At 39.5% G+C, this 22,418-nt stretch overlaps 1 protein-coding gene across 3 annotated transcripts; it reads left to right on the top strand.

Moving 5' to 3' along the window:
• The first annotated feature begins 3,900 nt into the window (after window positions 1-3,900).
• LOC119740541 (ubiquitin-conjugating enzyme E2 Q2-like) lies at window positions 3,901-22,418 on the top strand. 3 transcript variants are annotated; one of them, XM_038215883.1, is made up of 10 exons: window positions 3,901-4,200; window positions 5,442-5,546; window positions 7,131-7,232; window positions 11,104-11,270; window positions 12,033-12,129; window positions 13,545-13,690; window positions 15,789-15,879; window positions 17,010-17,213; window positions 17,805-17,874; window positions 18,889-22,418. In XM_038215883.1, the coding sequence occupies exons 1-10, from the start codon at window positions 4,039-4,041 to the stop codon at window positions 18,918-18,920; spliced, it is 1,176 nt and encodes a 391-aa protein (XP_038071811.1). In that variant the 5' UTR covers window positions 3,901-4,038; the 3' UTR covers window positions 18,921-22,418. The 3 variants fall into 3 exon arrangements, with proteins under 3 accessions (XP_038071811.1, XP_038071814.1, XP_038071812.1); XM_038215884.1 differs by having other exon boundaries at window positions 4,039-4,200; window positions 17,808-17,874; XM_038215886.1 differs by lacking the exon at window positions 7,131-7,232.

The raw sequence follows: 22,418 nt of genomic DNA, 5'->3' as shown, positions 1-22,418 counted from the left end.
ATCTGTACTGCATGTATGTTTAACTCAAAGGAACATCGAGTGAACGAAGGTCACTTTTTTATAGTTTGGGTTTTGTTTAGACGTTTTGGGAGAATTTGTAAACGGATTTATTATAATTTTTTTCATCCCCCACTTCAAACTTTCGGTTGCTAGATGATGCCATTGAACACATGGAAATTGTGATGGTGAGCCCACAAATGCTAGAGTTGTACTCCAATCAATTACGAGTCATGATAGAAGGCAAGTCTCAAGTTATAGGAATGAACAATAACAAAGAAATGTCTGTGTCATGTTACATTTCAACAGATTGTGACTTGTATTGAAACTGGATGCCTTCTGAGTACTAGTAACTGTGGAGTCTTGATTCTCAATCACAAAACAGGGTCTCATTTTCTCCAAAAAGTCATTCCCTCACTTTGGTAAAAAAAACGTGTGGATCAAGTATCCACAAGTTTTTTTTTTAAAACCTACAATTTTTGTAATAAACTGCAGTTGTACATATGGATATTAACTATTTAGAATGTTGTGGTTTGTCCTTTTTTCAGTTATTTGCCGTCTTTAGTTTGAACATTTTGTCATCCATTTTCATACTCTGAGAATGCAGAAAAGACAGAGTGCAGAGCTGGCAGTCCTTGGGGCCAAGAGAGAGGGAGACAATGTTGGGAAGTGTTGAGGGGGTGCGTTATGTTGTCTTAGAAGATAAAGGCAGGGTATTTGGTCTGCAGTTTTGAATGGCAAATTGGGTCGAGATGGGTTTACAACCAATTATTCCCGATATTTATGCTCTTTGAGCGGGCGCGTACCTGAGTCGGAGAGGGGGGGGGGGGGGAGGCAGACGACAATCACAATTTCACAAGTTTACATCGTTCTCTTAGAATTAAGCACATTAATCAGTGGGCTTGTGGGGCCCATATGCATTTTTGGGAACACTCTTTGAAACTCTCAGGATCACTTATTATGGATGCCTCAACAAGTTCAAATCCATTTGATGCCATTTTTCTGACCCTTTTATGGGCGGGCCGTGACAAAAAAAAAATGATTCCGATAATTCCACTTTTCTTTTTCGCATTTGGAAAGCTCACCCAATAAAATAATTCCAGAATTTTGCCTCTGTTGGGGTGGGGCCACATTAAAAAAAATAAGTGGGGGGCAAAAGGCGTAAATAGAAAATCCACCTGTAACGGGCAATCTTGGTGCGTTTTTTCAATCCAGTATTGTGAACGGGTTGGGCAGAATATAAACATGTCAAATCAAAAACCTGCTGTTCCCCTTTGGGGCGCATGCCACAATTAGGGGCACACCTTGCATCTGAAAAAAACCCAACAAAACAACCCAGATTGTTATTTTTTAAGACATTAAATAGGCAAAAATATAAAGCTCGTTAATGTTTCTAGGAAATAGCTGGCATGGTCTTTTGTTTTTAGGCGTAAAACTAAAATGTCCAAAAGTGGTAATTGTAGTAGGGAAAAAAGTTGGTGAAAAAGTGAAAGGCCAAATATTATGTCTGTTTTTTTGGGTCAGAAATCAGCGAAATAAAAGTTTATCACACTCTACATCTTTAAAGGTATCTCAAATTGCTATTTTCATTCGACAACTGAAATTTACACAAAATTTGATTGTTTACTCAAATATACTCATATTTTGGTGTTTTTTTTTAAACTCTTTCCTTATTAATTCTAAAAATACTTTTTAATCCACCCCAAAGTACCCCTTTTATGTGCCGTATTTGCTTTAGAGAATAGACATTCCGATCCAGATCGATTTTGTTTTTATCATTGCTCTTTTAAAAAAAACTTTACCCCTCTTTGATACATAAAAGCGAAATACAATTTGGATTATAATATCTTTTAATTTACTGCTTAGACTGAGGCCAAATTCAGAAATAGATTGACATACGTTTGGATTATAATATCTTATAATTTCTGTTTGTTTGTACCCCCAAATTATGAAGGTGTCCCGCCACTTAAAAAGAAAGTTTGCGGTCCAAAATTGTGTTTCAACATGTAATTCTCAACTCAAGTTCTTCATCTACTGCAAAAAGTCTTGATAATGACTCTCCTTTTGGGCTTATTTCGACACTTTTTTTTCCAAATGGACGCCTTTCCTACAAAAATGTCAGAGTAAAATGGGTATTCAATATTGTACACTCTTTATTTTAGCCATAAAAAAAACAATACCCCGAAAACGATTTTCTGTGGGTAGACAAAAATTGGCATCAAATGTCGTGCGCAATTTCTGAACTGGAGCGCCTCATTTAAAACCAATTTTTAAACTGTACAAAGGCCTGCAAAAACAAACCAACTTTTATAACTAATTTTTAAAACTATATAAAGGCCTGCAAAAACAAACAAGCAAATATACTTATTACAAGACATTATATTCCTTTAAATTTCGTTCGGAAAGGAATATCGAAATTTTGAAAAAGCACGTATATGGGCCTATACCAATTGCATATGGGAGATGATTTGTTAACATAAGCCAACTGGTGGTACAACCTAGTACTGAACAACAGACGACGAAATTAAAATTGGACGGTCCGGAGCCTATTAATGATATACTCCAAAAGCTATTTTCGAGTTTCACCTTTAACAATTTATTCCTTTTCTAAGTTCTTTATAAAGCACTACAAAAGTTATTCACGTGCTTTTGAATGAGTCATCGGAGGTGAAAATCGGCCCAAGCTTTAGTTATTGGATTTTACTCTACAATTCCGATTTATTAGCCGTCTGAATTCCGTGCTCAGGTAGGCTTGGTTCACCCACAACCAGTGTCGATAATGTAGGGACTAGTCTGCTCGCAAAGCGGATCTATCATTGCGGCCAATAACAAAAACTTTTTTTCCGGTTTGCAGACGTCCAGAAAGTGTTTTGGGTTGGAATAAAACATACACGTTGACAATTTATCAATAATTCTGCATAGGATGCAGACGAGTTGTGTCGTGCCCAACCGCCCCCCCCCCACCCCCACCGGACCACGATATGACCGGAACAGAAGCCCATTTTTATCAGGATATTTTGTTTTCCACTGCTTATGCCTATAATGACTAGGGTCCAATGTGTGCACGGGGAGGTGTATCGTTGGGGAGGATGTCATTTTCTCTGTAGGGTCTGCACCTCCGTGGGCATTAAACACAATAAAAAGTCCTTCCCCGCCCCCGGAAATTTCAAGTGAGAGGAGGTGGACTCGGAGGAGGGAGGGAGGGCGGGGGGGGGGGAGGGTCAGGCGTCCGAGGGTGTGAGAGGGGGACATGCGCACCTATAATTAATCGTGTGTAACTGCATGCGAACTAAACAAAAAGTAACATGCATGGAGATTAAATAAACATAATAGCAAGCTAATTAATCATCCTTGCTCCGCATCCTCTAGGCCCTTCGCAACTATTAGTATTATTATTGACTTTTTCCCTCGCCTATCATGATTTACAAATTTAAGTCTAGCTTGCTCAAGTGATTATATACACTGAAAAAAAATAAACGTTCTGTGCCCAGTGATCTTTTCTTCGGGGCTGTTCTTACTTAATACAATAAATCAACGGGGTTGGGATAATAATGTTCTGACCCTTCACCAATCCCCCCCCCCCCCCCCCCCCCCCAAGCCAGGCCGCGGCCAGGATCGGACTGCTTGCTTGTCTAATTGGATCAAAACAATACCCACACAGCACAGTGTGGGTCCCCCATTGTTCTCAAATCTGACAAGCATGCATTATAAAAGAAGTAGACCCACGCTTCCAGTGACAAAGCCTGTGAGGATGTTGAGTTGGTCATTTGTATTACTCATTCTTGTATGAGTCTCCTTGACCATTCTATCAACACGTTTAACCGGAAACATTCCGTGTGCATATATATATATATATATGCGCATGTGGGACAATAAAGAAAAAAGTGGACAACCCGTCAGCACTATAGAGGGCGCACTCACACTGAGCTTGCGTAGAAAATAACAAAACGCCATTTTCCGAGAACTTTTGTTTCGGACACGGATTCGGTGAGAGAAATAGGCCAAAATATCACACGCAGGCAGAAGGAAAAACATGTAAATATGGCCTGTGTGGCGTCACTTAAGCAAGAACTCCAACTCTCAGAATCACTATTCGGTAAGGATAATGAGAGATTTCAGATCCACGCTGCCACCATGGACGAGTTGACATGCAAGTTCATCGGCTGCAACAAGGAGGAATTCGTCGTACATTGTAATTTCACAGTGAGTATCGACGACAGGCGTTTGGCACTGGAACCAGGAACAAATAAAGCAGGCGAAGGGTCTTGGTCGTTTGTCAATCATCCACACGTTTCAGTAGAAAATCGTTTCAGTACAAAAAAGACTAGCGTGTAATGTTGTCATCATACCAGGAAAAGCTTACGTTATTTGTCATGCTTGTTTCTTTATGTAAATTCATTTATTTTTAGTTTAAACGTGATTAAAAAAGGCAGTGTATATTTTGCCGGCAGGCCGGAGACGGCAAACCTTTAGTAAACGTTAGTTTGCAGGATATGCACTGAACATGCGCAGTTACTGTTTTTTTGTACTTAAACATTTTCCGGTGACAAGTTTTAGTCTGGCTCCATGCCAAAATTATCGTTGTTACCTCGTATTCACAAGATGGGATTCAGACCATTTTATAATTTCGGACTTTATTTCCCTTTTAAAAAAAATCCTTCAGAGCCACAAATCTGAAAAAGAAAATGTAATAGTGCAAAAAATGTTTGAGACATGTTAAAATAAAAAAAAAAGAGTATTCTTATTTATTTGGGGATGAGAAAAAAAAACTTAAAAATGTGGTGCGGTCGGAATCGAACGCGAGTCATCCCGCTTGCTAGAGCCTTTGCTTAACCTCTACACCAAACGTGCTACACAACTTTTGGTGGGAATTTAATACATCTTATAATTCAGCCCTATTTTAAAGAGTACAGCGCCCTCTGTTGATATGGATTGCCGCCGGCAAACCTTTAGTAATCGTTAGTTTGCCGTCATTGCCTCCGGCAAAATATCCACTACCATTAAAAAAACCTTTGGCTTCACACTCAGTTAGCTTGGTCAAAGTGGGCCCCCACAACAATGTCTGTGACTGTGTCTTGTCATCGGGATAACTGATACTGCAGTGGATATGGGTCGTGGGACTTACACCAAAATACTCATCGTTAAATCATGACCTTGATCATGTTGATAGAAAGAACACAGTATATATTCATAACTATTTTGATCGTGAACAAAGTCTATTGGAGTCGGGAACAATCTTTTAACTATTTCCCAAAAAGTTTGAAATATCTCACATTCTTGAATAATCTGGTGTACAAACACACACAACCCCACAAATCTGCCGAGATAATTACATGTAGGCCATAATGTCATGAATGTGTCTTGCCCTGACAAATATTGAAGCTCACTGATAACATTGTAATGTAATAGAAAGATGACTCTGTTGATTTTCTGTATACTTATAGGACTCATACCCACAGACTCGGCCAGTATGGTTTTCAGATTCAGAAGATCCCGTCTTGTCGACTGTGATTCAACGTTTGTCTGAAATAAGTGCTTCGGGCCAGCTGGTAAGTCTTAAACACCCCGGAAACAAAAACAAAAACATCAACAAAAACCTATGGTTCATGCCTTTCAGTTGAACCCTAACCGCCTAGGCCCTTTTTGCTAGGATGAATCCTCAATTCTTCAAAATCCTCCAACTACCACTATGTAAAAATTGGATACAGCATCAATCTTCCAAAATCATCAGTTAATACTTGGTGAATATGTTCATTGGAGGGGAGACCACTGCCTCAATCCTTCAAAATCCTCCAACGATCACTGTAATACATTGACTGAGGCAGCGCAGGTGATATCCAGAAGCAGTGCTAAAGATGTCTCAGTATAATGTACATGTAGGGCTCGATTATGCACGGCTGAACATAAACAATACAAGTTGCTGTTCAAGACTTTGACACAATGCATCCTTTGAAACAACCAACACTATTTGGCACCTGGGCTATTCTGTGGTCCTCAACTTTAGCCTTAAAGGGAATATACATCATTTGCTTTTGCTGTAATTTTCAGAAATGGATGGAATTGGGGGGTTGGAAATATAAAGCAAATATAGTTACACTGACTTTTTGGAGGTTTTGGGTTCGAAAGTGCTATAAAAACCAAGAAAAACGATCATTTTCCTGTAGTCTGGTCCCCTGACTCCATATAAGAAGAAACAGAGCAGTTTACATACATTGGGGAATTGTAAGGTCAGGGAACCAGTCTAGCTGGCTCGTACCCGTTCATAGGTTTGTAATCGATTGCAAACAAGTGCAATGGTCAATTGAGGCCAGTATTTGAAAAAAAAAGCCAGTTGTTTCCAACGCTGATCGGCCGATCAGCGTTGGAAATTGATACAAAAATACCACTTTTCTTGAAAATGACAGTATACCAGGTGCCATAATTTTACAGGATGCTTTAGACTGTCATTTACCAACATCCTATTAAGGTATTTCGCAAAAACTTGGTAGTTTTATTTTTCGATGTTTGCAAATGTTGTATATTCCCTTTAACTCCCTAGGCCTTTTTGCTAGGATGTCATGGATGTAGCCTCAATCCTGCAAAATCCTCCAATTGGAGTCGTGGAAATATAGCATATATTGTAGCCTCAATCCTGCAAATTCCTCCAATTGGCCTCATGGAAAAATAGCATGTATAGCCTCAATCCTGCAAATTCCTCCGCTATTTCTTGAATATGGTCCATGGAGGGATGACCACTGCCTGAATCCTGCAAAATCCTCCGGCTATGACTGTCAATAGGCTGAGGCAGAGGCAGTGACATCCTGGAGCAGTGCGGAGGATGTCAAGTATAATCAAGGACTAAATTTATGCACGGCTGAGCATAAACAACACAAGGTCCGGCCCGAGACCTTGACACAGTGCGTACTCCGAAATCAGCAACGTACTTTTGCCATGTAACCTCAATCCTACAAGTTCCTCCAGTTTGCAAAAAGGATTTTGGAGGATTCAGGGCGGTTAGGGTTAGATAGTCAAAGTCAATATCTCTTACTTTGATACAAGTCTGAAAATGTGTCATGTAGGCATTAAAGATAAACCAGTAATCGGTGTGTTCATTTAATTGATTTCTCATGTTATTTGTTTTGTTTTCATGATAGCTCCTAAAAATGATTAGGCGGCTGGTTCGAGACCTGTGCAAGTTACATAATGTCCAAGAACCCTCCACAATGTCCATCTTAGATCAAGAGCTACCCTCAGAGGTAAGACAATGGCAGAAGCTGATCAGGCTGTCTAATGGGATGCGTTAGAGAGATCAAGCGACAGAGTTGTCATTGAGTCAATCACAGGTCCAGTCACAAGGAACAGGAGATGAACAGTGACAGTGGATCTCCTTTGTCACAAATCTTATGTACATGTATAGCCTGGTACTTGACTTGAGACTGGACAACTGGTGTGTGACTTTTGATTGGCTTGTGATTGGCTTGTGATTACTTCTGATTGGCTTGTGATTGGCTTGTGATTACTTCTGATTGACTTGTGATTGACTGTATTTCAAGTCTGTCAAGTGGTCTGTTGTCAATCCATATGCGTTCAGACGTTCAAAATGGTTCTAGCAAATTTCATGGTGCAAATTATTGTTTCATTGTGACACCAAAAAATGAAGTAAGATACGGCCTTAGCAATGGCAGGTTTATCTCAACTTAATCAATGCAATCATGGTCTCAGGGTTGGCTGATTTAAATGACGTTGATTAAATCGCGATTTAAATCAAATGATTTTTTTATAAAAATCACTGATTTAACACGTTGACTGCCGCGCGTAATTTCACGGGGTGTGCCCATTTGCCAAGCGTTGTACGCATGCGCGCATACTTAAAAGGCCCTTTTTCGGTGACTATATGTTGTAGTGCATTCATTTCTAGTTACTCTATGTGGAAAAAAATATCTACGAGATAACTTGTAGGCTGGCAAAGGCATAGAATTGATTATTCCGGTTTGCCAGCTACGAGTTATCTCGTGCCGCGTCACTACGAGATAACTCGTAGGTTGGCAAGGGGTAACAAACTTCTTTGCTTCTCCGTGACAGTTATGCAATATATATATGACATTCTGCAACAGTTTTCACTGTGGTTGCCATTGGATTGCATGTTACATGAACTGAGCCATCCTAGCCACATTCATTATTACAAAATGGCGCAACTCAGTGCTGACAGAGTGGCATATCTCATGATGAATTCTGACAGCGCTAGCGATGATGATGATATGGATTCTGTTGAGGAATATGACGGAAATGAAACTTCAGAAATGCCCAGGAATGAAAGTGATTTGAATGAATCACAAACTGGTGAAAGTAGTGATTCTTTGTCTGATGGAAAAAGCGATCCAGCGATTTCTTCGGACTCGGATGTTTCAAGTGGCATCATACAATCAGAAATCAGAACTGTGAAGAAATATAAGAAATTAATCAAACTGATTTTGGGCGGGGGCGAATGGATAAGTTGTTCTCATTTTTTTTTTTTTTTTTGGGGGGGGGGGGCCTTCACTTTTCACTTTCATTTTCTGAAAAAGGGCAAAATGACCCCAGAGGCAAGGCAAGGTGCCCTCCTGCCCCCACCCCCCCCCACCCCCAGGCGGATAGACCAATGTGATCAAACCTTTTTGAAAAGCCACAAGTCTAAATGCAAAGAAATATTGGCTGTATAAGAATTTCTTTTTCACTCTGGATTGAAAATAAAGTACACAAGGTGGCACACGACATTTCAAATGTTGCCAATTTCTGATTTTATTTTTTCCAGAAAAACACGAAAACAAACAATGCTGACATAAACATTTTATAGATGTATGTCCTGGGCATTGCCAGCAGCGTTTTTGTTGCGTTATCAGTGATGCCAGTGTATTCAATGTACAATACAAAAACCTTTCGTTTTCTACGAGTATACTCATAGTGGCAGAATCCGGTACACCTGTGACTACGAGTATACTCATAGTCGGCAGTCAACGTGTTAAATCATTTTTTTGTAAAATCTTATTTTTGGCAAAATCAATTGATTGAGGGTCATTTTAATCATTAAATCAACTGATTCGACTTAATTACAAAGTGTAAGATGATGCTAACACATTCAAACACCCCTACTTCATCACCATCGACTCAATTTAGGTTTTGCATAATTACACAAAATCGTTGTTTTGATTAAGTCAAGATCTGAGTTTAAAAGTTTTTCTTCAAAGTTTTTAATTTTAAAGAGAGCACACTCACGTTTGCTTTAATCATTCCTTGATCTGTGAATCAACTGTGCTGGTGTAGACTTACATGAGCCATCAAAAAGTGTATTAAAATCCCAATTGATAGTCTTATTCCTAACATTTCTCCCTAAAAATTTAGATTGAGATTTATATAAAACCTTTTAAGGCCCCCCCAAAAAAGTCTCCGGTTTCTGGTATGTGCGCGCGTCGCCGCAGCCATGCGCGTCGGCAAAATGAAAAAGTTTTTTTTTCAATACAAGATGATGTCTCAAAACCGCCAAACTCACTGGTTTGACTGGAATCCTGCTGCTGCACAATTTTAACGTGTTTTTAAATGGGGTTATGATCGAGAATAAGCTTTATGTGGCCTCTCTGGACTCCCATATATTTGCACTAAGTTTAGTCGGGCACCATTTGCAGTCATCAGCCGACATTTGAAGCCAAAAAAAAAAAAAAAAAACAGGTAAAAAAAAAAAAAAAGCCTAAAGGTGCAACAGCTGATTTCTATTCTCCACCTTGGACCATCAATCAAACACTATAACTTACACAAGGATCAGTGCCGCTGGTTTTGAAATTAGAAGCATTTTTATGAAATCAACATGCCCATGGAGAACTGAATTTTTTTTTACCATGTACAGGTACCATAAATCAAGTTTTCGTTCATATCCACACACAACGTATCTCAGCTGTATCAATCAAGCAGTGTACCTTTAAAGTGTCTTCAGCATTAATGTACCATTGAACCAATGATGTAGACTACATGTAGAAGAAATCAAGTGATTGTTTTAAATCACTGATTCAATACAATTTTTTTTCAAATGCATTTATCAATTTATTGAGTTTTGTGGATGATGGGTATTAGGCGAAGTAAAAAAAAAAACATGTTTAGCGTCCCCGCCCGCTTCCTTTTTAGAGGCCGCCTCCTTTTTTTTTTTTTTTTTTTTTTTTTTTTTAAAAGACAAAAAATGATAAATTTTAACGATCTCTGACGAAAGAAATCGTATTTTTAGACTTTTATACCGTGTATAAAGCTGTGGAAATAGTCAATGAGTCCAAGTGGCGGCCATTTTGAAAAAAGCTGGTAACCATCTTGAAAAATAGCCCGGCCGCGTTGTCTTGAAAAATGTGTCGGGCGGCCATTTTGAAAAAAAAAAAAAAAAAAAAAAAAGGGCCTCCTCCTTCCTTTTTGTCAAAGAGGCAGGACGCTAAACATTTTTTTTTTTTTATTTTGCCTTATAGGAACCTGTAAACTCCTTTGTGATGGGTGTAAGGGTGCATGGGGAGATTTAGACACATGTTTAGACATACAAGTATGTCTCAATATTTTGAAAGTAAAAAAAAATCAGCAAAATCTGATTTAAATCAACAAAATCTGATTTAAATCAAATAAATCCGATTTTTATTTATTTATTTTTTTTTAATCAAAAAAAATTGCCAACCCTGCATGGTCTGGTGTAAAGTGTGTGGTTATTATTGTTTTAAGGAGAGTACATTATAAGTGACAGTGAGTCTGTTTGTGTAGTCTATCAGTCCATTTGTTGCAGAAAACAATTCAGGAAATGTCAGGAGTTTGAAAGTTAGGGGAGGACCCTACTTTTCTCAGAGGCCAGTGCTGTGTTCCTTTTCGTAGGGCATTTGTTCACTAAAACTGCCCAATCATCTTTTGTAGATACAAATATCACACTGTGATGAATATGGGCATTATCTGCTGGAAAATTTTGACTGTTTTCTCAATTTTACATTCATTCGGACTATAAAGCAGTTGAGTCTCCTTTTGTTGATTAGACTTACTCTTCCTTTGAATTTACTGAACCTTCCCAATAAACAAATGAAAACTTCTTTGTCAATCTCCGTTTTTGTTTTGTGTGTTTTTGCTCTGTGTGTGCAGAAAAGCGATGACGATGACGACATGGCCAGCGCTGATGAAGAGGATGGTCTGGACGATTATGCACACGACGACGAGGAAGACGATGACGAGAACGAAGAAGAAGAAGACGAAGAGAATCAAGACATGGAGGACTGTATGGACCATTACGAGATGGAGGAAGAACCAAGGTGAGAATGGAACCAAGTTATGGAGAATTTTATGGAACGAAAAATAAGGGAATAAATAGTGTGAGAGACAAACGTCTGGTTTAAAACCGGTTAAACTGAGGTTTTGAAACCAGACATTTAAAACTGCTCCACACTACTCCCATTCATTAAAACCTTTGTCCTGATGATGAGCAGAGCATACTGTTCAAAACGTCGAGTAAAACCAACAGGTTCTTCTCAGAACCACACAACTCACTGAGAGATTTCTATCATTCACATCATTACCGCAAACCTCCCATTCATTGATCATGTCCACCTTGCAAACCGTTTAGTCCCAAACATGGCAAAATTCTGACGATGTTTTGTTCAATTTAGACCGCCGCTATGGTGCCTGTCACGCGTGCATGGTTTGCTGAACATCTCATATTCTCCTTATATGCTGATCATATCAGCAATTCCCAAGCACCCGTTTGTAGGAGGTGCGTTGCGCAAACTGCGCGTATGTGGCACAGAGTGCATCGTCTCCCGACCGGTTTTAAACATTGCTGGCCACGTGACAGATTTTTGACCAATAGAATAGGTGAACTGTCTCGGGTATTTATAAATGCAGTTTTAAAAAGCAAGTTGAGGCTGAAAAAATCAAATGTGTATTAACTAGACCTACATGTACCTGGATATTTTGCAGCCATATTTTGCCCCCCTCCCCCCTCGGGTTCCACACCTGATAACCTTGATGTAGGCCAATTTCCAGTTGTTTTAACTATCTCAACATTTCTCCCACAGCAAATCAGTCAAAGAGAAGGATGACAAAGACATAGCTCCAGAGAACTACGCGGTACTGGAGAGATTAAAAACCAACCATAGAAGAGATTACTTAAAGGTGAGGCACTGCCACATCACACAGTGACATGTGGTTCATCCCAGACGGGTCATTTATTTACTCAGTGGGGTAAAACCGTAAGGGTGGTGTTAAAGATATAGTCCATCATTTGTAATTTGTGCATTTTGTTCGTTTGAAGCAACAAAAGTGTTCAAAATCTAAACAGGGGTGCTGAACAACTAACCTGATGAAGTTTCAGCTGTTTATTCCGAGAAAAACAGCATTCTAGGATCTCAATTTCAAATCGAAAGTTGCTGAATCATGTTTTGAATTGGGCCTGAATTTAGCGTGTGCGTCGTGCCAATGCTTGCGTGCGCTTCGCCGAATAACAAAATGAACTACTAATTTAAATTTTCCTACGGTGCGTCTTAAGACGCACCGTTGGAAAGGCCTTCTTTCGTTGATTACTTCAAAATGACAGCTTGCCAGAAAGAATAATTTTACAGGGAGTTGAGTCCACTTACTATCTTTCAACCAAGTATGTTTTTCAACAATAATTACGCCAGTTACTTTTCGGATGGCTGCAAGTGATGGACTATAGCTTTAAATTAAAAGCACATATATTCAACTATTCCATCATCCACTGTCCAAATTGCATTTTTTTATTCAAAAATTTGAAAAATGTGAGGTGTCTCGAGAAAATGATAATACAAGTTGCATGGTTTTCATTTTTGTCAAACGCCACATTTTTGCTGAAAGGCAATTCACACGCTTGATTGGAGAGCTTGCATGAGGAATAGTTAGCTCAATTTTCTTCTTTTGAAGTCTGCCAAAGCATTCCTGATGTTCCATGTATTACTTAATAAGCTCTTTGTCACATTTTGATATGCAAATTGCAATCATGAACCAGTTTAGGCTGATGTATGTAAAATTTCATTAGCACATTTCGAATATTCGATTAAAGCCCAAGTCAAGGATTGCATATGCCATTTAGTTCTTGTTTTGGAGTCATACATAGCTTGTGGCTAAAGTGACACAGAAATCCAATCCAAAATGTCCATTTTGTGGACGCTTTGTCATTTGTTTTCTTCTGGTATGGCAACCGCAAAAATTTAAACGAATTGCAAGCTTTTCCATTGAGACATTACATAATAAAACAAGTGTGATAATAAATTGCTCACTTTCATGTCAGATTCAAACTGGCTAGTCGACCCCAGCAAGCTCGGTGGACAAGTGGTAAGATGCCTGAATTAGTAAGCAGGAGGTTGTGGGTTCGAGTCCCACCTGACTAAGCTTGTGAATTCATTCTCACAACACCAAAGACGACTCGGAGTACACACTGCTTATAAAATAATGAATGAATAATGTGAATAAAGTGGATAGAACCCCCAATCTCAAAGGCAATCTTTAGGCAAGTAATTCCTTAATATGATTGTTCGTGTCTCCCATCCCCCTCCCCCTCTCCTCCCCTACAGGGCTCGGTATCAGGGTCAGTGCAGGCCACAGACAGACTGATGAAGGAGCTAAGAGATGTCTACAGGTCGGAAGCATTCAAGAAGAAAATGTACTACGTGGAGTTGGTCAACGACAGTTTGTATGATTGGCACATCAAAATACTATCGTAAGTTGGCCCTGTGCTTGCTAATCCTAATCGGTGGCATTTCACTCACAGGCTCCATAAACTTTTACAAACGGTTCTTAGAAGATGACCATTTCTCCCGCACCAAAAAACGGAAAATCTTCCACAAACCATGTAACTTTGACCGAATACATACAGTGGGGAATAGGCTTTTTAAAGCATACGTACTTGTATCTGCATACTCATGCGTTTGAACAGCGCCCCCTAGAGTCAGATGGATCGTTTCAAGAGATGACGCCGAAGTCTGAGGAGAGACCCGAGGTTTGGCAAACCAGCTGACTGTCAAACAAGACAGGGCAAGCCTGGTGGAGCCGGTCCCAGAGTGCACGCAATTCGGGCGATTCACAATGCAGTGCACCACCAAGAGTTTGCCACGGAGATTTCATTTTTCCCAGTGCATTGTGGGAGATGGTCGACAAATTCGCAGCGCGGGACATTTGAAATTGTTGATTTTTCCAGTCAGTAGTTGCGTAAGCGTATGATTCGAGTATACATGTTTGCCCTTTTCTTTTTATCAATATTTTTTTTTTTTTGTAAGGCGGCAGAACGCTATACCCCACTCTATAACAAGTTAGCTCAAGTTGTCTACTGACATTCGTTCAAATGGGCCATGTTTTGTCGAACAGAAACTTGAAAATTTGACTCTCCATGGCAAATTCTTGGTGGCGCACTGCATTGTGAATCACCCAAATTCTATTCATTTGATTTAGAAGGGCACATTTTTTTTTGTAGAATAGGGCTATAAAAAAAATAGTTCTTCTTCCGATTACATGGCATTTGGAAAATAGAGTAGGTAGGGTTTTTTTTTTTTGGGGGGGTGCATTTTTTGTTGTGTACGAACATATGGAGGTGTCTGGCTGTAGTCAAGGGTAAAAGGTAGTAATTGTTGATTTTCAGTTTTTTTCTTCATTCCCCCCCCCCCAAAAAAATAGAGTATGGGCTGTGAAAATAGGGTAGGTAGGGTAACAGGAAGCAGAACTTCTATTTTTTTTGGCCTTAGCTGTAGTGGTAGTGGTAGTGTAGTGATGGAAATGAAACAGCCACTTTTTCGCTGATCATGGAGATTTGACTTATTGCCTGCACGTGTATCATGAAAGTACATGAAACAAGCGGCGCCAGACTAATACACACGTGGTGTACATCCTTCATGACTACATGAATCTAGGCACGCCTCGTTAAGCTGTTGCCAGACCGATGTACATTACAAGTGACAGTCAGTCAGTGAGATAGGTAACCAGTCTACAATTCACAAGTTACAGTCAGTATTAAAGAGGTTGTGGAATGCTCGAAGACATTTCCGTCATTTTTCGGGTATATGTAGCCTAAGGTGTGATGAAATAAAAACGACTATTGTGTCTGTCATGAAATGAGTACAAAAGGTACTCTGAGAGCTGTTTTCCAGGTTCTGTTTCGACCCGAACGTGCAATTTGTGTAAAAGTCATCGTTGGGGGCAACAAACAAAACATAGAAAATCTTGACGTAATAAACAGGACACGTTTATACTACGCTGCATAGGGAGTCCTGTTTATTACGTCACGATTTACTATGTTTTGTTTGCTGCCCCCAACGACGACTTTTACACAAATTGCACGTTCGGGTCGAAACAGAACCTGAAAAACAGCTCTCAAAAGTACCTTTTGTACTCATTTCATGACAGACACAATAGTCGTTTTTATTTCATCACACCTTAGGCTACATATACCCGAGAAATGACGGAAATGTCCTCGAGCATTCCACAACCTCTTTAAGGTACAAAAAGGTTTGTCCTATCATGGAATTTGAGTTTGAAATTGTATTGGCTGAAAACTGTTCACGTGACGTACAAGTTCATGTATGACAACCGGATGGACTCTGTGGAGTACGTCACCTCATGTTCCACTGGAACCTCACCTTTCATCGTTTCCAAAGACTTTTTTGTCCCTGCTGCTTTTCTTTTACTCCCTCGGGCGTTCGAAACGCCCTGGCCTACATCACAGGAAACAACAGTTGTATACGGTACGCTGGTCCTCATGGACAGCAAAAAATACACTCAAGAGAGTGAGGGCTTTAAAGTCTGGAAAAATTGCTTTGTAATTGCAGGGTTGACAATGACAGTCCCTTATATGCAGACCTGAAGCAACTCAAAGAAAAGGAAGGAAAAGATCACATCTTACTCAATATGACATTTAAGGTGAGTTGCCATTCCAAATCTTCTTAACCCCCCCCCCTTCCCTTTGTTGACATCTTTTTACATGTATAGTTGTTATAATCGCATTTGTAACTGTGCTTCATTTGTAACTATGGTTGGTCTGTAACTATGGTTCGTTTGTAACTGTGAAAAGTCGAGTGACATTGATTTTACCATTTATAATTAACACTTTTCCTCTTTTTTCATCTTCAAATCTTTGAAAATCAAAATTCTCTTTTTTCAAAATCCTGATTAATTTAATTGCTGTGATCTATATTCATTTAGCCCTTGGTGTTGACCCCCAAACCTTTTTTTTTTAGAAAAAGTGCAAATATTAATAATCATACAATGAGTATTTAATTTTTTTTTATCAATATCCTCATTAACAACCAAAATTCATATTGGAAGGCTAGACAAACAGTGACTCTCAGCAGAAGCTTTTAAGGTTGATGCTGTTTGACCTAATAGGTGTCCCTGATTGGACTACCTCAAGCAATACAAGTTCTTCAATCTATCTCTTGTTTAACCTTGAAGAGCGTGCAGGGTAGTTCGGGAAAAAGTCTTGGGTAATGCGGGGACCCGTTAAAGAAACCCAACCCCAAAATTCAAACCTCGTAAGTTACTGTTCAGACTGTTCATAAAGATCAGTACTACATGAACATCGGTATAATGGTTTTAATATTTATGTTTATATATCTGTGTTTTCTTCCCATTCCTGTAATTGGCGGTTCTTCCGCTGTTGGATGTGGTTAATAAAAAAATAAATAAATAAAAACTAAAGATTCAAGTGTGTACAGTGAGCTTTATATATTAACAGTGTAAACTGCAACTGTCGCGAGCGCTATAAAACGTGAATACGTATTGTTTTCTCAAGTGGCCTGGTTTTCATTTTGAAATTCTCCACAAGTGGCATTCAAAACCTTTCTTTTTCATTGTCTGAGAAGTTTACTAAGTAATATGTAAAGTTGGTTACGGGTACCCGATCCCATAATCTGGAACCGGTTCCTGACATCCAAGGTACTCAGGTACCTGGTTTCCGATACACGGCCCTGTTTACCAAAGAGGGTACGTATGGATAGTGTCATATGTAAAGAAAAATGTACCTTATCACGTGTCACCAATTCCATTGGCAGGATAACTTCCCCTTTGACCCGCCGTTTGTGAGGGTCATCTTCCCCGTTCTGACCGGTGGCTACGTGCTTGGCGGTGGGGCCATCTGCATGGAGCTACTGACCAAGCAGGGCTGGAGCAGTGCCTACACGGTGGAGGCCGTCATCTTACAGATTGCTGCTACGCTAGTTAAGGGCAAAGCGCGGATACAGTTCGGCGCCTCCAAGGTTAGAGGAATTATAGCAAAGGACCTTTTAAAGGCACAAAGGATCATTTGATGACACTCCCAAACAAAAAAGGCCAAAATAATTATGTGATGTGATCAAGCTACTCGAGTCATTTGTCAACCCTGGTCAAATTTTTTTTTATTACAGATTTGAAAACAGCACAATATCAGCATTACTGCTGTGAAAACCCCATGCTGGTACCATCTTTAGTTCAAAAATTATGGAAGTTGGAACACCAAGAGATATGATTAAGTGATGTGATGAAGTGGCCCCTATTTTGGCCTGAATCTCCAAATAAAAATTCCCAACAAACGACTCATTTAGCTTTATCACATCACATATGATGACATTACCAACTTGATTGTCAGTAAATAATGCTGTGAAATGTTGATTCTGGTATGCTGCCACTCTCAAGAAAAGAGGAATTTTGTATCAGTACTAACAATGGTTAGGTTAGGGCCTAAACACCACTGAGAACAAACACTGAGAACCAAACACACGTTCTTGATAGTTTTTTTTTCTTTCAAATTTAAGCCCTTGCCTTTTATTGATGTGTACTTACAGAGATATTTGTGTTTGTCCTTTTCCCAGCAGCGTCAGTATAGTTTGGCCAGAGCACAGCAATCATTCAAATCTTTGGTGCAGATTCACGAAAAGAACGGTAAGTTGATGAATCAGTAACAGACCCTTAGCATGAGCTATCTCTTGTGACGATTTCCTGAAATGCACATAATGTTGTATACTTTGTTGAAAGGGCGATGAAGTGAATTTTTCTTAGGAACATATTTTGTGCAACTTTCTACTTAAAGAAAAGAACAATTACGACAGTGAAATATCCAAAATTCTGGCAACTTTTGGTGCTGAAATACCTGTGATATTGAGATTTCTGCCTGAAATGACATCACCCTTTTGCTCATGAATATGGAAATACACATTAGAATGAAAGCAAAAAAAGCACCGAAATACCTTTGAGAATGGAAAAACGAAAATTGAAAATAGGGTTAAAACGGGACACATATGTGTATTTTCAATGATTGCGTTACAAAAATTACATTGCGTGGCCCTTTAAATATCATAGTGCAGGTTCATTTGATCTTCAGCATACTGTCTGAAATATTGAGTTCCCCCACTGGTTTGTTTCCCAACCCCTCAACATTGTGGAATGGAATAAAAGTGCATTTAAGGAAAAACAATCGGCATCTTTCGGTTTTACGATTGCAAAACAGAACTTTAAAGGCCTTTTTCTCAGTATTTTACTTTTTAACATGTTGATAAGTGTGAACTTTAAAGAATCATTACTTTTTAATACCAATGGAATGTCCGATTGAAGTGCAACAAACAGTATTTTAAGGAGACTTTTAATCTCCTTACTAATACGCGCAAACCCTTATTTCAATCTCCAACCAGTTCTGTCTCATTTTGCCAGAACGCCTCACATTTGAACTTTGCTTTGGAAGGGTAATTTGAGCTGCCAAAGGGATTGAAGACGGTTTTATTAATAGTTGCTTTCAAAGGGGAACAAGAAGGGACCTGCAATGTTGGACTTCAGGAACTTTTGGGGGTCTGAGACAGAGGGGCTGCATTGACTCCACTGAAAAGTAACTTCAACTTAAGCCCCAGACATTTTTGCTTAACAATTTCACTTACTCCAGCCAACTTCCTCTTTGTTCTAAAGGATGGTTTACTCCACCAAAAGAGGATGGTTAGCTGACCGATCAAAGGACTCCCCCCCTTCCCCCCAACCCCGTCAAACCTGAACTATTGTGTCGACCCACGCAAGTTTGACTCAGCTGTGACTCTTGTGGAAGCCAGACAATCAAACCATACCTACAAAGATCTACTCGACATGGAAACCACTTCGACATGTGGAGGCGTCGGCGACTTACACACTCTGCGGAGACTTGGATACAAAGAGATTTGACTTTGTTTCTCTGGACTTCAGGATTCGAAGGATGGATTTTATTGTTTTTGTTTTTTTCATTTTTCCCCCTCCCCAGAGAGTTAATAATGTGCCACAAAATTGCAAAGCTTGTCCTGCTTCGACTGTTGTCATCCTATTTTCAGGATACTCCACATTTTCACCCATGGGAATAATATTGAGATTTTCTCGTTCGTGTTCTTGTTGTTGTTTTGTTCACAATGCTGTCGTCACTTACAAAGGTAAGTTTGAATGAAGTTAACACTTCTCAAGAACTTCCCAGAGAAGCTACCAGGAGTTGTGTACATTGTTTTTGCTGTCATGAAAATGTGGTAACGTTCATTCCTAGTTTCAGTTTCACAGATCATTTACCTAAGTGTGTGTTTATCTGTCCTCGGATTCCTACTGTTAGGATGTATATTCTTTATGTATTATTACTTTACTGATGGTTCAGGCCAGGAGCATCATAGGCTATGAGATTATGCCTTGTTCACGACACCAATGGGTCGTATCCAACATACCCAAACTGGGCTTGCCAAAAGAGAGGTCATTTGTTTTACAGTCAAGACATCATGACTTGCTCACTAAGGATCGGCGTGGTTTTGGTTCGTTGCTCCCGTTGTGTTGCGCTCCTTACACCTCTTGGGAGTTCACTTGCTGCATACATGTAGTGTGCTGCATAGCAATAACGCATGGTGACGGTGGTTTTTTCCTCACCCAGGGTCATCACTGAAGGGAAGAGATGTGACACCCCACCCTTGCTCATTTTGGTGATTTTTATTGGCAAACGCTCAGTGTGTTTGGGGCAATCTTTGTCACAACAAATGGGATGTTAGGGGTGTGACATCCCCCATTGACATAACAATTTTCCTGTGGGAAAAATTGTGCATCTGTCCACACCCCCCCCCCCCCTTGATTTTGTGGGGTGACCAGGAAAAAAAACTGGTTGTCTTCCAGTGTGGATGGCCTGTTGGCAAATTGTTGTCAAACGCACCCCATTCAAATTGATCTGGTGGTGCACCGCTGCCTGTTGTCCAATAATGCCCAGTCTCATCTGCTCTGAACAGTGTCCCCCAGCAGGTTGATCTTAATGTGATCAGGTGACTAGGAGACGTCTTGTCTACCGTCTACTATGGAGTGATGCTGTCACCTCCAATATGATGACAGCCTTGTCCTTGACCCAATATGCATGTTTGGCGATTAGGCATCTCAAACCCAGCAGACGATCATTTATGTAAATAGTGCTGTGCTGATACCAGCCGCACCAATTGACAAAACGCGAACGTCTCGCGTCTAAATCGAGTCTCAATCGTCAGTTGAAATCAAGATATGATCTTATTATTCTGATGTCAGAATGAGTGCCTGTATTTTTGACTTGGAATCGTAAGTGAAGATGTGAGCTGACTGACGCGAAGCAGCATCTCACATTCATTGATATGACCATGGAGGTAGGAATCCGTTCGATCAAGTGGCCCATCGGTATACATGTATTGGCCTTGTTATGGACCTTCAGTAAATCACACTTTTGGATTTTGGTTTGGCCATGGATGCTACACGTATGCTAATATCCAGTTTCTAAAAAAACATAGGAGTACTTATATATGCTTGGAAGCTGAAGTGATTATGTAACAGTATTTGATAGTGTGAACACTGCCATCATGCTTAATACTCATGAATATGTCCAAGAAATGAAATTGAGGTCCATGCATTTAAACAGAGAAAGATGCAGGATCCTGGCTGGAAAAAAATGCTGATGTACCGTTACGAATTTTCCTAGTTGAATTATCTGAATAAATTTGTGTAACTTCATTTCATTTTGGCAAATTAATAAAATCACGTACATGATATGCAAAGGGGACTGTTTTTTATCTATGGCTAAAGAAAAATACATGGAAGGAAATCTGACCTTCTCAGAAGAGTTTAGGCTTTGCATGGTGGAGTATCGATTTAGTTTCGGTTTGCGGTAAACACCATGCTTAGTAGATTTAGTTCTGATAACAGTCCTCCTTAGTTCTAAAAAGAACTTGTCTTGTTATCTACTTTCGCTAAGTAGGTTGGGAGGTGGTGGGGCTTCTCGCAATTATCTTCACTGAGGCTGAGTGAGATACGTTTGGTCTCAATGTTTCAACTAGCCTGCTCTAGTCATCGTCAGGAGACTATGCTGAGCCCAAACTTATCTCTCTCAGCCTCAGTGAAGATAATTGCGAGAAGTTCCACCGTCTTCCAACCTACTTAGCGAAAGTAGATAACTTAACAAGTTCTTTCTAGGACTGTTCTTATCAGATATAAATCTACTAAGCGACAGCAGTTATTACCACACGGTGTTACCACAAACCGAAACTAAATCAGACAGACCTTATATTTGTTTTGGCCAATGGTAACGGTTTGAAGCAAGTTTTTTTTTTTCTAGTCCCTTTGAGATTTGGATACAACTGGGAATAATATCGCAGAACAGGCTTGCAGGGCCACCATTTTGAAATTCATTCATTCAGTGTGTCCCTAAACTCACTGTTTCATGAGAGTTAACCTGAGTGTTTTCGCAAGCTGATTTGTTTCCACTCTTTTCCACCTGCCCCCTCTTTGCATGCAAAATTGATACATTGAACATTGAAGTTGTGCACAGAAAAAAAGTGTTCAACAGCAATGGACCATTTTTTGGACTGGGCAGAATCAGTATTTTTGTTTACACATTTTTTATTTTGTCTTTTGGATTTTCTTTAACTTGTGAAGGACTTTCCCCTAAAAATAAATTGCCCCTGTTGTGTTTTATACCTTTTTGGTCGCAAAACAAGTTTGTTCCCCCGTATACATCGATCGCATTCAGCAGACATCTTTGAGCTGTTGCGACACTTTTACTAAGGCTGTATTCTGTCTCTTCCAACATTTCTTGCTATTTTCTTGTAACATTTTCTGTTAAAACTCTTGTTGAATGTGTAATGGTTGTAACCTCAGTGTTTATACAAAGGGTTTAAATAACAAGACATGTATACGTGTACATAAAAACTGGAAGGGAAATCTTTGTTGTACATTTTCAAAGAGTGATTTCACTGTGGAGGGAACGAGCAACGGTAAATTACTATTTCATCATATCTTCTTTCTTTTTTTGGACAACAAAATGACTGTGAAACAAACATCTCCAGTGATGTACCTATGATACGTAACTTAATTTGTACAATTCATTTAACGATCTGGATCTATTTTATAGATTAGTGTTTAAAGAACTGTTGAATCGGCCCAATAAAGTTGGTAAAGTGCTGACTGAAGCGTCTAGACACGTGACAAAACAA

The sequence above is a fragment of the Patiria miniata genome, unplaced genomic scaffold, assembly GCF_015706575.1.
Source record: "Patiria miniata isolate m_02_andy unplaced genomic scaffold, ASM1570657v1 HiC_scaffold_5, whole genome shotgun sequence".
NCBI classification, from domain to species: Eukaryota; Metazoa; Echinodermata; class Asteroidea; order Valvatida; family Asterinidae; genus Patiria; species Patiria miniata.
This window is presented reverse-complemented; position numbering and strand designations above follow the sequence as displayed.